The following is a 16512-nucleotide window of genomic DNA, read 5'->3' on the forward strand; positions in this document are numbered from 1 at the left end:
TTCTGCCTTCTGAGCGGGCCTGGGAGCCCGGGGCTTGCAGCTCCTGAGTGGCCTCAATAGACAGACCCCGGGCTTCGGGGAGCTCTCACTGCAAAACTAAGCAGCCTGCAGAAACTTCAGGGGGAGCAGCTCATCACCAAATTGTTCACAACTACTGAGTGCTTCGTAGGGGCCAGGAGCTGCACTAGGTGAGCCTTTAACAGGCAGCACTGCCTTTAACTCTGGGAAGACCCTGGAAGGAGGCCCTAGAGCCTCCGCCTGTCCCAGATGAGAGAGCACTGTGGTACTGGGAGGTCAGCCCCTTTCCTAAGGCCACTTGGCAAACATGCAGTGGAGCTGAGTTTAGATTGAGGCTCTGAAGGTGTCAGACTTCTGTTTCATTTTTTTATGAGGCAGGGTCTCACTCTATTGCCCAGGCTGGAGTGCAGTGGTGTGATCATAGCTCACAGCAGCCTTGAACTCCCAGACTCAAGCGATCCTTCTGCCTCAGCCTCCCAAGTAGCTGGGACGACAGGCGTGCATCACCACACCTGGTGAATTTTTAAATTTTTTGCACAGACAAGGTCTTTCTATTTTGCCCAGGCTGATCTCAAATTCCTGGCTTCATGCAATCCTCCTGCCTTGGCCTCCCATGGTGCTGGGATTGCAGATGTGAGCCACTACACATGGCCAAAGGCGTAGACTTTATCTGCACCCTGGGCGCACTCACACGCACACCCTAGCCCACCATGCACATGGAGACTCTCCCTAATCCAGCACACATGTGGGTAGCAGTATGCCTTCAGTGCCCACCACGGCCATCCATGCTGACCAGCTCAGTGGGCACAGATGGCTGTGGGGCAGGCAGGGGCTGTGGCCCATTCTCTGGGGGCTAGGGCTTCTGTAACCACCCATCCTCAGCCCAGGGACTCCAGGAGGCCTGGGGCCTGCTTTCCAGCTCTGCTGCTGACATGGCATCTTTCCGCAGCAAAAGGACACTAGTGACAGCCACCATCGCCATCATCATCATCATCATCATCATCATAGCTAATGCCCAGCACTTACTGTCTACAAGGCAGGCGCTGCACCTGATGTTGGAAAAATATTAACACAGCTCCTCCTCACTGTAACCCAGTGGGATAGGTGCTGTTAGGATTCCCATCTTACAGATGAGGAAGCTGAAGCACAGGGAGGGTAACAGACCCGCTCGGGGTCACATCGCCATGAAGCGGTGCACCTGGGACTGGACCGAGATCGTGTGACCCGGAGAACCGGCTCTCCGTGCTCAGCCGGAGCAAACGCACCGGCCTACAGGTGTGTGACTCTCCTCACAGCCTAAGCGGCCGGGCTTCACAGTGTGCACAGGAGTGCGCAGGTGGCCCCGCAGGCGCTCGCTGCCAAGACTCCCCACCCCCACCCAGCCCAGCCAGGCCCGCCCACCCGCTATCTGCTATCCTCTCATCAGGAAGGTGGGTTTCCTGCTTCCTCCGCGGACGCCGCCTGGGCAGCGCTTGGCAATAGATGACTTCCTCCTCCGCCGCACCCCCCGCCTCCCTGCCCACCTCTCCAGCCACCCCCGCCCTCCCCTGAGCCCCTGACCCTGTACCCCAGCTCACCAGCTCCACCTGGGGCCCCAGGCCTTCCAGAATCCGATGTGCAGCTTCGGCCTTCTTCTGCAGGGTGATGGCGAAGAGGAGGAATTTTTTTAAAAAACAAAAAAACACAGATTATAAATAGAGGCTTCCCAGAGCAGCGGGCACCTGCCCAGCCCAGTCCAGCATGCTGATCCTCAGCACGGGGGAGGGAGGCCCGGGGCCCCCTGCAGGCCCTCCCCACGCTGGAAAAAAACACAGAGGAGCCTCAATACCCCCACAGCGGCCCCAGCAAGCCAGCCAAGTTTCGATTTTAGCAAATGCGCCGGGTCCACTGAAGCCTGCTCCCCGGCAGGCGCGCAGGCCTCGCTCCCCCAGGGCCCAGCGACGTGGGCACCGCTCCCCACCAGCCCAGCCGACACTGCCAGCCCTGAGATGCCTTCCCTCGCCCTGGAAGCTGGTTGGGTTGTCTACAATTACCTCAGAGCTAGTGCAGCCAGCGAGGGAAGGAGGAGGAGGAGGAGGAGGAGGGAGGGTGAGATAGAGGCGCTCAGAGATACCCTTTCTAGGATTCTTGTGTTTCACAATCATGTGATTATTTCTGGGCTGCCCCGGGGCCTCCCCACCACCTCCCCACTCACAACTGGGGACTTATTAGGAAAACAGGAACATGTGGCGCAGGGCTCGGTGGCCGCTCCGTCAATAGGCTGGACCTCCGGGCCCCCACCCCGGCCCTCGGTGTGAAGGCAGACATTGTGCCTCGGCCAGGCCCACCAGCCCCCAGCCTGGGACCACCAGGGTCTGCTCAGAGGAGGCCTGGAGGGCAGCCCAGGCCAGCCGGGTACAGGGAGGTGGGGGGTGGAGGGGCTCCTGAAGGTGGCTTCATGGGGGCTGTGGCAGAGGGCAGAGGCAGAATTTGGGTGGGTTTGGGTGCCCCCTGCACCAGGCTAAACTGTGTGTGCGCTGGCAAACGGGTGTTCACAGGCTGGCACGTGGGCGAGCCCCTGCTGTGACTCAGCTGCATTGGGGCAGCCACTCAGGATTTGGCAAGGACTAAGCGGACAGGCCGCAGAAGTCACCATCACCATACTGAAACTGTCCCCAGTGACCCCAAACCAGACTGGCCAAAAGGAGGTGACCCCAAGCCCTGGGAAATGTGGCTGCCAACAAAAATTTGACACAGCCTTTGCCAAGATCTCCTCGCAGGGCGGAGGTGCCCAGGCTCCCCGGCTGCAGCAGAGAGAGGAGGGCGTGGCGGGACAGCCTCACTCCCCCTCCCCAGCCCCCAGAGAAAGACAGCGGGTATGTAGGTGGGCTCAAGCTGGAGCCTAGAGCTGCCTCCACCTACAGCCCAGAGCCCGGCCCACCAAGAGCAGAGCCATGCTCTTGGCCACCTTCACACTGAGCCAAAACCCCGAGACCTGCAGCCTCAAGGTGCAGCTGGGGGCCGGAAGAGCAGGGGAGAACTATTACAGTGATGGTCACTTCTCCAAGCACCTGCCATGAGTCAAGCGTTGGGCATGCGGTACGTTCTTAACATGTCAATCGCGCAGAAGTGCCATGGGAGGCACACGCAGGAGTAGCCCCATCTCACAGATGGTGAAACTGAGGCACAGAAACAAAACACAGGGAAGAAGCCCTTCTTATGACCTCCAGGATCCACGGACAGAGGAAGCCAAGGGCCAGGTCCCACGCAGGGCCACCCCTAGGCTTGGGACTAGTATTTCCGGTGGATGGGGGCAGACATCACCCGAGAGTCAATGTCCCAGCCACACCCTCGAAGCAGGAAAGAGTCTGCCCTGGGGTACTGAAGATGGGAGAAACCCTAAGCCAGGCCCAGTGAAGGACTGGGTATGGGGTACCATGGAGGCAGGGCAGCTCCCAAACACTGGGACCTGGGGAGAGACATGGAATGAATGAGACCTGGCCCCTGCCTGGAATAAACCTAAACAATGGCTGTTGGTTAAGAGCAGTAACAGATTAGTATGCTCAGGCAGAGAAAGGTTTGTGTGAAAGTGGGGCACAAGTCACTCTCCCAGAAAGGTAACAGGAGGGATATATAGGCTGGGTTTTAAGGGATGAATAGGAGTTTGTGTATGATCTGTGGGGATCAACAGCAACTGTCCATCTAGATAAAAGAGTGATACCAACGGAAAGGGCCAAGCCACTAGAAACTACACGGCCACACAGCTAGCACCTAGAGAGCAGGTAGGACCCCTTCTTCACCTGCCAAAGCCACAGGGAGCCCCACCTCCTCCTGTCTCTCTGGGGTGTTTCCTTCACCTCCTGCCCCCACATCCCCTGCTCCCAGTGTTGGGTTTGTTCCCGCTCCACAGTCTTCTCTGGTCCTGCTTGTCAGCCTCCTGGGGAGATGGGCCTGTGGGGCCCTGTCCCAAGATGGGCTGGCCTTTCTCAACACACCTGCCCAACATCTGGGAGTCGGCTGCGCTCTAACCCTCAGCAATCTGAGTCTCCTGACTGAGTTTGGCCTCAGTCTCCCCATTCACGAAACGGCCACACTCACCCAGGGTACCAAACTCCCATGACTTCTGCAAGGATGTTCTGCAGGGAGCAAAGTGACGTGCATGTCATCCCTTCCCTCTTTGAATGCAGAGGAGACACCCTCTAGAACATGGCATGGCTGGGGAATGTGGACGCAGGCCACAGATTCAGCCTCACGCCAAAAATTCCCCCTCACCTCCTCGGCTGCTGTCTTCCTGCCACCCTGAGCACCAAATCCAAACTTCTCGCCAGGGTCAACAGGGTCCCAGCCCTCACAGGACCTTGACCTCTGCTGGCCGCTCACTGTCCCCTGAACACTGAAAGCCACTACTGCCTCTGAGCCTTTGCACCTACTGTTCCCTGCCTGGAATGCTGTTCCCCACATCTTCACATGCTCTCGCCTGCCTCTTGCCCATGTCTTGACTCAGCCTCCCCTCCCCAGAGAGGCCTTCCCTGACCCCCCGCAGCAGGGCGGCCCACCTCCCTCGACCACTCTTTTCCCCATCTGGTTGTCTTCACAGCACATGCGGTCAGGGGTAAGGGTCTGCGTCCCACTGTTTATCTTACTGGCCACCTCTCCCTGATGAGGACTCCATGAGGAGCAAGGTGCCTGCTCTGTTCTCTGCTGCACCCACGGTGCCTGGACAGCGTCTGGCTCAGAGTGGATGCTCAGGAATTGTCTAAATACCTGGAAATGGGGTGGGGCTGGCTCCCTCGCTCAGGCTGTCACTGGGGCAAAGCATTCTTGTACCCGCAGGCTCTCCAGTCCCAGCCCAGAACCCCGTCCTCTCTCCACGTCGCTGCAGCTGGCCCAGTTCCTCCCCGCCTCTCCACCAGGACCAGAGGAGGCCAGCGCTGGCCACCAAGCTGCTATCGTCCAGCAGGGCCCAGCACAGGATTGAAGGCAGTGGGCACTTTCTCCAGGGCCATGGGGGAAGCAGTCCACATCCTGGACGTGCCTGGCCTTTCCAAGGACACGGAGGCCTCTCTGCCCCCTCCATAGAGGTGGACGAGAGGGCAGGCCCTGTCTCCCTGCTCTCCAAGCCACAACCAGGATTGCCAAGCCTCCCAGTAACCTGTTTCTGGGGCACAAGGGCTGCCCCACTTTACAGATGGGGAAACTGAGGGTCAGAGAAGACACTTGGATAGGAGGTCACCAATCCACACAATTCTAGGCAAAATCCCAAACCCTTCCCACCTGAAATTCTCCCACCTAGAACATTCCCCAACCCCAGTATTTCCATGGCTGATATCTGCACATCTCCTCGGACCCTTTGGGGGCCACCTTCTGACACTGGCTCCCTGGCTGCACCTGGTCCTGTCAAACAGCAAGTGCTCCAACAGGAGCTCCTGTCTGCATCTTCGCCATGCAGGCCCGAGGCCCAGCTTGCAGGGGACGCCAGGACACACTTGTTAGAGCTGAACTAACTCCACCCAAGGGTGGCAAAACTCAGGGACTGCTCTGGCCCAAAGGAGGGCTTCAGGCTGGGCTGCCACCTGCCGGCTGGGAGGCTGGAATTCAGGGAACTCAGCCCCACCCTGGGGGAGAAGGGAAACAGGCCTTTCTCAATCCTGCTGAAACCCGACTGCCCCCATGCACATCCCCCCACGTTCCTGGCCTTTGGGGGCCGAGGTCTCTGCTCTGATCGTAGTGGGTGGGGCTGACGCCGCAGGGGAGGTGGCCAAGCCTGAGAGAAGCCACTGCCCAAGCTCACCTGGCTCTGAGAGGAGAGGAAAACTTAGGGACTCAAGCCAATCAGTGGCTCCACTCACCGTGGCGTCCACCCCCTGTAGGGGCTCTCACCAGGCAACTGGGGATCCGGGCAGGTTCTCACTCGAGCAATGGCACTCCTGCAGAGACTCTGGGTCTGTGTGGCCAGGCCTCCCATGCCCAAAAAGCCTAGGAGCTGTGCTGGGGCACACAAGTCCTTAGTCACCTATGCAGACGGGTGCACGGGAGCACCAGACCCACATCACCAAGTGCACAGGCCGAGATCTAGGAACACACAAAGACATACACACATGTCCATACACGTCAAGGCGCACGTACAGCCTAACGTGTACCCATGTGAACACATGCGTATGCATACAGGTGCACAGATGCACAAATACCTATATACACGCCTCACATGTGCCAATTCGTGGATGAATGTTCACGCATGTGCACACAGCACCCACAGGTATACCTGCACACATACACACACGCACCCACGTGTGTATGCATAGATGTGTAAGTGCACAGATAACCACAGGCCCCACATGCTGACTCATATACACTTTTGCACACGTGCACACAGCCATCCAGAGGTCCACACATACACACATGCCCGCATACACACACACAAGCGTGCTGTATCAATGCACAAATCACCACATGCTCGTCCCACACAAGCTGACTCTTACTCTAAGTATTCACATACAAGTATGCACAGCCATCCAAAGGCACATGTGTATGCTCACACATACACATGTGTATCCAACACACATGCCACACATACATCCACCCGTATACACACATGTGTACCCACAGGCACACAAACCACACATGCGTCCACATGCAGCTCTCCTTTAAAGCAGAGAAACAGACCTGACACTGATCACTCCCTAGCCTCTCCCCTACCTGGAAGCCCCATCCTATCCTCTTTGCCACACTGGCCTCCTCATCTGCAGATTGGGGGCAGCACCTACTTACCCAAGAAGCCCTGAGCCCCCAGTCCTGCACCCAAGCCCCTCTGCTGGCTGCAGCAGTGCCTCAGGGCAGCGGTCTACCCTGAGCTTCAGCTTCCTTATCTGCAAACAGAGCCCCATGCCCATGAGCCCTGTGCAGAGCTCTCCCAGGGTGGGTGACAAGCAGGAAAAGCGGCAGGTCAGAGGACGCATGCAGCAGCCTCGCGGGGCTGAAACGGACAATCTGAAAGAACCCCTGGACCCTGGGGGCAGTTTTGATGACCAGGTGGCCAGGCATGGAGGCCAGAGGTGGGGGCCTGGCACCAGATGCTGAGGCCACAGGACGGGGTCTGAAGCACTGCTCTGAAAATCTTGAATCAGGGGGTCTGATGCTGGGCCCTACAAATGAGCATGAGGAGTGCCAAAACCCCCAAAAGTCTCTACTGAATGCTTCGTGTTCACGGTGACTGTTGATGGTATTATTCTTCTTTGCCCTGCTCAGTCCCGATCACACTGTGCACACACTGAGTCCTAATCACATCATATAAACACTTTCCTTTTAAGACGCTTAAACTGGAAGACAAGGACCTGAGTCTTTTGCTGATTTCCGCATTACTCAGCAACTGGGGTTGCTGCTTCCATCGATCCTGCCTCCTCCACACCTTGTGAATGAGCCATCTACATCTCTATTGGAAGCAGCCTTCTACCTTTCCCCAGTCAACCTAGCTCAAGACCCGTCTCCTCTATGAAGCCCACCCTGATGACTGTTCCCCAGTGTCCTGAATTCCTACGGTACCAGCAACCTGTGCTGCACAAATGCCCCTTATGTATCCACACATCGCTAGCGCTGCCTGTGTGTATGTTTTACCCAGATTCCAAGTGCGTGCCTTGTCCCGGACCCAACAAGCTCCTACCTCGTGCCCACCACCTTTGAAGATCAAAGGAGACGCCAGTCCCCTCTCTGGGACTTGGCCTGTGCCATGCCCCTCACCCGAATGCCCTCCTTCTGGCCCACCCGCTGCCTCCAAGAAGCCTTTCCCAGTGCCCACTTCCAGGTCACGCTTCTGCCCTCCTGGGCCTGGGCCACCCCGTCTGCTCCTGCTCTCAGGCTGCAGCCACCCTGCCGGCTGCCCCACCATCTGTGCACACCTGCCCGGCCCCCACCCACGCAGGCAGCTCCCAGGAGGCAGGGAGGCGGGAAAAGCCTTGCTCAGCGGGTGCCTCACCAATGTGCTCCGAATGGATAATGAGCCAGACTCCAGCACTCAGAACTGCCAGGCGGGCCCTGCCCAGCAGGGAAGCTGCGTTTTCCGGCTGGCTCGACGTTTAGAGACAGACCCTTGTCCTCCATCTCTCCAGGAACCAGCAGGGAAGGAAGGCGGATTAAAATTTAATCCTACTGATCCCCCAAGGGGCGGTAAGTCCTGGCTGCTCCTGTCAAAGGCGGCTGGGGGCCTCCCGCACATTAGGCTGCAGACTTTGGAGGCTCAGAGACTCAGCCCAGGCAGAGGGTCCCCACCAGCCCCCACGCCCCCAAACCAGAGGCCTCTTCCACGGGCCAGAGCTGGCCACCCGCCTCCATCTCCCCTCCCTTCCTGCCGCCTGAATACTTACACAACAATTATTTAATGTGCATCTGCTGTGTGGTGAGCACCGTTTTAGGTGCTGGAGATACCACTGGAAATAAAAGTGCGCAGGAATAAAATCCCCGCCCTCATGAAGTTTCCATTCATAATAAACAGAACAAATAAGTAAAACAGAAATAATGTCCCATGGGGACAAGGGCTAAGGAGAATCCGAAGCCACAAAGGAGGAAAACGGGTGTAATCCTGAAAACTCTTTTTCCTGAAAAAAGGGTTTTCAGTATTAAGTAGAGGGTTGAAACGGGTCTTGCTGAGAAGGGGCCACTTGAGCAAAGATGGAAGTGACAGTATGAGCCTTGCAAGGAGAGGAGCTCCAGGCAGAGGGCCAAGGCACTGTGGCAATGTGCTGGGCCACTGACTTGGCCTCCGCAGCTGCTAGAGAGAACCGTGCCTGCTCTCCACCAAGGATCAGAGAGGGCAGGTAGAGGTGACACTCTCAGGAGCCCTGCCCATGTCCCCTCCACTTTGGGCTCCTGGAGCCACCTCAATCTGGGCTCCAAGTCCCAGGCTCAAAGCTCACTTGCTCTGCAATCTCAGGGAGGTCTCCTTCCCTCTCTGAGCTTTGGTTTCTTGATGAGCAAAATTGAGAGAATAATAGTAGTTCTACTAAATGCAAATAGTATTCTATTAAATGCACAAGGTAAATAAACACAAGAAGAAATGAGAGCTATGATAATGACAATTAATAGCACCAGCTGGCACTTCCTTGGTGCCAGTCACTCTCTGTCCTAAGGGCACTAGGAAATTACCCCTTTAATCCCCACACCAACTGTACTAGGTGATGCCATCGTTGTCATTGTTTTAAAGCTGTGGAGCATGAGGCACAGGAAGGTTTAAGTACAACGCTCCAGGGTCACAGAGCCAGGAAGCGGGAGAAATGGGATTTGAACCCAGGATGCCTGGCTGAAGGATGTGTGGCCCCTTGGCTCTCCTATGACTGTTACTAGCGGTGCTTGGGGTGAGGGGCCAGGGTGTGGGAGAGTAAGCCGGGCACACAGTTCCCAGGCCCCAAACAGGCTTGTCTCATTCTGCATGACATGGCTGTTTCTAGAGGTGGAGGCATAGCCAAACCGGTTGATCCAGTAGTTCCCTGCCTTAGGCTGCCACTGCAGGCACCCACCACGTGACTCGAGGCCTCCCCACCCCCACCTCAACTCTGAGCACTGATTGGCCAAGGAATATATTACAGAAGACGCAGCTGGGAAGGGTAGCTGGGACTACGGGCAGAAGGGGAACCAGAAAAGCCAAGGCAGAGAGAGGAGTTCCCTCATCTGTCACGCTTCACAAGGACCAGTCCCTCTCTGGGCCTCAGTTTCCTCATCCAGAAAATAAGGGAGGGGATCAACATCCACAGATCCTGAGTACATTTAGAAAAAGTCAACTGTAAATCATTAAAGCCCAGCTGCTAGTGGCTTGACCGGGAAGATGGGGAGCTTACCACCTCACCAGACACAAGGTTCCACCTTGGGGGTGCACAGACCCTTAGGGTCCAGCCCCTGGAGACACTGCTCTGAGCATCCCAAGCACCTCCACCAAGACCAGACCCCCTATAGCTGCCCGCAGTGGGATCTCCATGGGCCTCCACAGCCTGCTCCAGACTCTGTGTTTCAGTCATCTCAAAGGCCCCTTCCAGGGCCCAGTGTCAGTGGAAGTCAGTGCTGAGAACTCAGGCCCTGTGGTCTGACAGCCCATAGGTTCAAATCCAGTCCAATGCTTCCTAGCTGTGTGACTCTGGACAAGTCACTTAACCTCTCTGGGCCTTAGGAAAATGGAAATGACGCCTGCACTTGCCCTTCCAGGACTGATGGGAGGGGCTGCTCCATGAAAGCTCACTGCTTCGGTCATAATGTCATTATCTTTTGCCTTAAAGGGATTTCTTCTGCACCAGCACCTAAAGTGGCAGCCTCTTACCCTTGGCCATCAGCTGGACCCTGGTGCTCTCCTGGAGCCCAAAACCTCTGTTTTGTGTCGCATCCTGCTGACCAGCCACAGTCCACACCCACCTGCGTGTCTGAGCAGAACAGCCCAGAGGCCACACCAGGATGGCTTTCCACCGGTCACCTTCCCCCACCCACTCATAAACTCTGCGTCTCTGGGGGAGAGGGTGGCGAGATCCCCTCCCCATTTCGCAGATGGAAACACTGAGGCCCGATTCATGGAGGCCCCTGTGAAGCGCCTCATGGCCAGCACCAGGGGGCAGCAGGCCAGGGCAGGGACACATACCCGGTTCTCGTCGTAGATGATCTGCACCAGGCTGCGGTGCTTCGACTCGATGGGCGGCGGCGACACGGGCTTCTCAGGCTCGGGCGGCTTGGCAGCCTCCTCCTCCAGCTGTTGCTGTAGGGAGAGGCAGAACGTGAGGGGTGAGCACCCCAGCGGGCGGAAGGAGGGCTGCAGCCCCCAGGGCGCGGGGAGGCCCCCCTTGCAGCCCGGGCCGCGGCCGCGCACAGGAAGTCAGGCTGCTACCCATTTCCTGTGAGTCACCCCAGGGACTCCGCACCCGGGAGAGGCCCCAGCTCCTGGGCCAGCTGCAGCCTCCAAGCTCCAAAGCCAGGTTCAAATCCTGCCTTCATGACTTGCCAGCTAAGGAAGCACAGCCGAGCAGCCTCACCCTGCTAGGTCTCAGTTTCCCCATCTATAAACGGGGCTGATTGCCATGCCGCCATTCTGACTGTGGTGAGAACTGAATGAGTTACACAGGCAGGCACAGTCAGGCCTGCTGCAAGCCGGCATTATTACCCATTACGGTTCCTACAGGCAGCATCAGTGCTAGGAGAGGCTGCGCAGACTCCGCAGCTGCACTGGCCAGACTGGAGCCCGACTCCCACTCCTACTTACTGCGTAGCCTTGAGAAGCTCCTGGACCTCTATAAGCCTTACCTTCCTCTTCTGGAAAATGGGGATAAAAGAGTTACTACTCTAGAGAGCCAGTGTGAGGGTGAAATGAGCTGATGATGTGTGCAAAGCACTCAGCACCTGACACACAGGTGCTCCTCATCACCCCCATCATCCTCATCCTCATCACCCCGATCATCTTCATCATCACCCTCATCATTCTCATCATCCTCATGACCCCCATCACCCTCATCTTCATCACCCCCATCATCCTCATCACCCCATCACCCTCTTCCTCATCACCGCTATCACCTGCATCCTCATCACCCCACTTGTCCTCATCCTCATCACTGTCATCCTCATCACTCCCCTCATCTTCATCCTCATCACCCCCATCATCCTCATCCTCATCACCCCACTTGTCCTCATCCTCATCACTGTCATCCTCATCACTCCCCTCATCTTCATCCTCATCACCCCCATCATCCTCATCCTCATCACCCCCATCACCCTCATCCTCATCACCCCCATCACCCTCATCCTCATCACCCCATCATCCTCATCACCCTCATCATCCTCATCTTCATCACCCCCATCACCCTCATCTTCATCACCCCCATCACCCTCATCCTCATCACCCCCATCATCCTCATCACCCCATCATCCTCATCCTCATCACCCCATTATCCTCATCCTCATCACCCCCATCATCCTGATCACCCCCATCACCCTCATCCTCATCATCCCCATCCTCATCAGCCCCATCATCCTCATCCTCATCCTCATCAGCCCCATCATCCTCATCCTCATCACCCCCTTCACCCTCATCCTCATCACCCCCATCACCCTCATCCTCATCACCCTCATCCTCATCACCCCCATCACCCTCATCCTCATCACCCCCATCACCCTCATCTTCATCACCCCCATCACCCTCATCTTCATCACCCCCCTTGTCCTCATCCTCATCACTGTCATCCTCATCACCCCCCTCATCTTCATCCTCATCACCCCCCTCATCCTCATCCTCATCACCCTCATCATCCTCATTCTCATCACCCCATCATCCTCATCACCCCTATCATCCTCATCCTCATCACCCTCATTATCCTCATCCTCATCACCCCCATCATCCTCATCACCCCCATCATCCTCCTGATCACCCCCATCATTCTTATCCTCATCACCCCCATCATCCTCATCACCCCCATCACCCTCTTCCTCATCACCCCCATCACCCTCATCCTCATCACCCCCATCGTCCTCATCCTCATCACTCCCCTCATCTTCATCCTCATTACCCCCATCTTCATCCTCTTCACCCCATCATCCTTATCTTCATCACCCCATCACTCCCATCATCCTCATCACCCCCATCATCCTCATCCTCATCACCTCCATCATCCTCATCCTCATCACCCCCATCACCCTCATCCTCATCACCTCTTCATCCCCATCCTCATCGCCCCCATCACCCTCATCCTCATCACCCCCATCACCCTCATCTTCATCACCCCATCACCCTCATCCTCATCATCCTCATCACCCCCATCTTCCTCATCCTCATCATCACCCTCATCCTCATCACCCCCATCACCCTCATCTTCATCACCCCATCACCCTCATCCTCATCATCCTCATCACCCCCATCTTCCTCATCCTCATCACCCCCATCACCCTCATCCTCATCACCCCATCACCCTCATCCTCATCACCCCCTTCATCCTCATTCTCATCACCCCCATCATCCTCATCCTCATCACCCTCATCCTCATCACCCCATCACCCTCATCCTCATCACCCTCATCATCCTCCTCATCACCCCCATCATCTTCATCCTCATCACCCCCATCATCCTCATCCTCATCTGTCCATGTATGAACCCCCTCCTCCTAACACCATTGGAAAGAGCATCCCATCATGCTGCCGTCTGCTTCATAGCAAGAGGGAGGCTGAAGACCTGAGGGTTTAGGGCACTGGCCCAAGGTCAGATGGGAGGCCAATGCCCCATTCTGCAATGTGACAGGGCATCACAAGTGAGATCAGAACATGGTTCTGCTCCATTTATTACGCTCACACAGCCTGCACATGACCACACAGCAGATCAGTATGAACCCAAAAAGGTGCCCAAGAAGAAGTGAACACAGGAAAAGCCAGAAAATCCAGGGTGCTGGCTTTTGCAGTCCACCGCTGGTGGCTCGAGCAGAACTGCCTCAGTCCCACAGCGACCCCTGGTGGTCACTTCAAGAAGGGCATAGAAATACTCCCCCAAAGCACCAAATAAAGCCAAGAAGGGGAAGAAACCCACAGCCCCGAAAGGGTGGGCAAGAGTGAGGCTCCCTCCAGCCAGGGAAGGTGGCCCTTCCTCAGGTACTAGAGAAAATACTACCTGGGACACCTACAGAGACCCAGCTAAGACGGTGACTAGCTCTGCTGGGCCTGGATTCAAGTCTGAGCCCCATGCTCACCAGCTTTGCAGCCTCAGCCAGGGGCCTTCACCTCCCTGACCTCAGTGTCTACTTCAGCAGAACCTGTGAGTATATGCCTACCTCATAAGGTTGTTTGGAAGATCAAGGAGATAATGCTGAAAAAACTGCTGCACAGCAGTGACACGCTAAAAGGGCCGTCTAATGCAAATCAAAACCACAACGAGATACAGCTGTACAACCACTAGGATGGCTGGAATCAAAAACATTTTTTAAAGGAAGATAAAAAAGGTTGGTGTGGCTAGGGACAGTGGCTCACACCTGAAGTCCCAGCACTTTGAGAGGCCAAGGTGGGCAGATCACTCAAGACCAGCAGTTTGAGACCAGCTTGGGCAACATGGTGAAACCCCATCTCTACAAAAAATACAAAAATTAGCCAGGTGTGGTGGTGCACACCTGTACTCCCAGCTACTCAGAAGCCTGAGGTAGACGGATTGCTTGAGCCCAGGAAGTAGAGGCTCCAGTGAGCTAAGATGGCACCACTGCACTCCAGCCTGGGCAACAGAGAGAGATTCCATCTCAAAAAAAAAAAAAAGCGGGAGGGCAGTCGGTGAGGATGTGGAAAACCTGGAATCTTCAGGCATTGCTGGTAAGAATGTAAAATGGGGCAGCTGATGTGGAAAACAGCCTGGAAAGTCATCAGCAAATTAAACCTAGAGTTACTGTATGACCCAGTAATTCCGCTCCTAGGTATATACCCATGAGAACTGCAAACAGGTGTCCTAACAAAAACTTGAACACAAATGTTCAACAGCAGCACTATTCACAACAGCCACAGCCCAAATGGCCACAGATGATGAAATAAACAAAAGGTGGCATCTCCATACAATGGAATATGATTCAGCCATAAAAAGGAATGAAGGATGGAGACAAGAGACAACATAATAAACCCTAAAACCATGACACTATGTGGAAGAAGCCAGACGCAAAAGGACACATCCTATATAGGATGCCCTATATAGGAAATGTCTAGAACAGGTCAGTCCATAGAGACAGAGAGTAGGGGAACGGGGAGTGGCTGCTTTAGCTCCTATGAGGCTTCCCTGTGGGTTGTTGAAATGTCTGGGAACCAGATAGAGGTGACAGCTGCACAACACTGCAAATGTACAAAATGCCACTGAACTGTGCACTTTAAAATGATTATGCTTGAGAATTTCACTTTTAAAAAATGCCAAAGTGGAATTTAGAGGGGAAAAACAAACAAACAAAAACCTAACCATTGAGGGCTGCCTTGAGCCACCTGGCTTCCAGCCGCAGTCACCAATGTGTGCCAGTGACCCGCAGCTTCAGCCCCACCCCAAGGCCAGGCCTGGAGGCCTAAAGGTGTGGTACCAGGCTGGCCCTGGCAATGCCTGCCCAACCCGCCGGGGCCCGGCCCCTCTCGGGATGCCTGTGCCACCATCATGAAACCTACCCACTGCCCGCTGAAGCCTAGGACAGTTGGCAGAGTCTCCAGGACCGGGCCTCACTGCTGGACTATCCTCAAATCCCGGTTCCCCCAACCACGTGACAGCCATGATGGACCCTTGAAATCAATGCTCTCCCCCTGGAGCGTCCTTCAAAACCCAGCTACCAGGGCACCTCTTCTTGGAAGCCTTCTCTCACCAGCCTTCACCCACCTACCTACAGTGGCTGGAATGAGCCCTTGATCCTACTTGGAGCCCCTACTTCCTTATCTGGAGGGCACTAGAGGTGAGCCTGTTTCCCCCATTAGTCTAGACACTCCCTGGGGCCCAGACAGTGTCACAATGACTCAATCAACCATTTTTAATGAGCACCTACTATGTACCCCATGCTGCTCAGAACATAGCAGTCAACAGGGAGACAAGGAGAGGACCACTGTATAACAAAGCTGAGTCTATATTAATTCAAGTAATGATGTCACCAGCAGGGTGATGAGACAGATCAGTGATCAGCAAAATTTCTTTTTGTTGAGATAGAGTCTCACTCTGTTGCCCAGGCAAGAGTACAGTGGCAATCATGGCTCATGCAGCCTAAACCTCCTGGGCTCAGGCACTCCTGCCTCAGCCTCCTGAGTAGCTGTGACCACAGGCATGTGCCACAATACCTGGCTAATGTTTTAGATTATTTGTAGAGACAAGGTCTCGCTATGTTACCCATGCTGGTCTCAAAACTCCCGGGCTCAAGTGATCCTCCAGCCTCAGCCCCCCAAAGTGCTGGGATTACAGGCATCAGCCACCATGCCCGGCCCAAAGCTTTTCTTTCAAGGCCTAAACAGCAAATATTTTTGACTTTGCAGGCCACACAGGTCTCTGTTGTGATGACTTAACTCTGCCACTGTGGCAGAAAAGCAGTCATATAGACACACATGTGTATAGAGATACACAGACAAGTGGTCGTAGCTGTGCCAATAAAACTTTATTTACAAAAACCAGCAGCAGCTAGAATTGGCTGGATTGGCTGAACCCGGGATAGAGGAGGGTTGGGGGTGTGTGTTCCTGTACAAGCCTGAGGGTGGCCTCTTGGTGTCAGGGACATCTGAGCAGAGACCTGAATGATACCAGGGAGCAAACCATGAAGAGGTGGGAAAAGGCAGATTATCAAGGAATTGTATATTAACTCATATTTAAAACAAAATTATAAAATGAATGTTATAAATATTTATATCAGCTTTTTCTCCGCTTGTCTTTGTGTGGTTTCAACAGTGACAATGAGGATTTATTTTTAATCTCGGGATCTTGCTCCCTCCTCTACAAGTTGTCCATTTTACAGGCAAGGAAACCAAGGCTCCAAGAGATGAAGGTTCCAGGGCCACACAGGTAGTAAAGAGCAGTTAGGAGGCCAGTCC

General features: G+C 55.2%; 1 protein-coding gene across 50 annotated transcripts in view; it reads right to left on the minus strand.

The window, feature by feature from the left end:
- NCOR2 (nuclear receptor corepressor 2) overlaps positions 1-16512 on the minus strand; it is a 247317-nt gene that overhangs the window by 132059 nt on the left and 98746 nt on the right. For all 50 annotated transcript variants that reach the window (XM_063712304.1, XM_063712300.1, XM_063712303.1 and 47 more), the window contains 2 exons: positions 10607-10720; positions 1596-1652 (listed from right to left, as the gene is read on the minus strand). In XM_063712304.1, the coding sequence (XP_063568374.1) occupies positions 1596-1652; positions 10607-10720 (171 nt within the window). The remainder of the gene's footprint in view (positions 1-1595; positions 1653-10606; positions 10721-16512) is intronic.

The sequence above is a fragment of the Pongo abelii genome, chromosome 10, assembly GCF_028885655.2.
Source record: "Pongo abelii isolate AG06213 chromosome 10, NHGRI_mPonAbe1-v2.0_pri, whole genome shotgun sequence".
Taxonomy (NCBI): Eukaryota; Metazoa; Chordata; class Mammalia; order Primates; family Hominidae; genus Pongo; species Pongo abelii.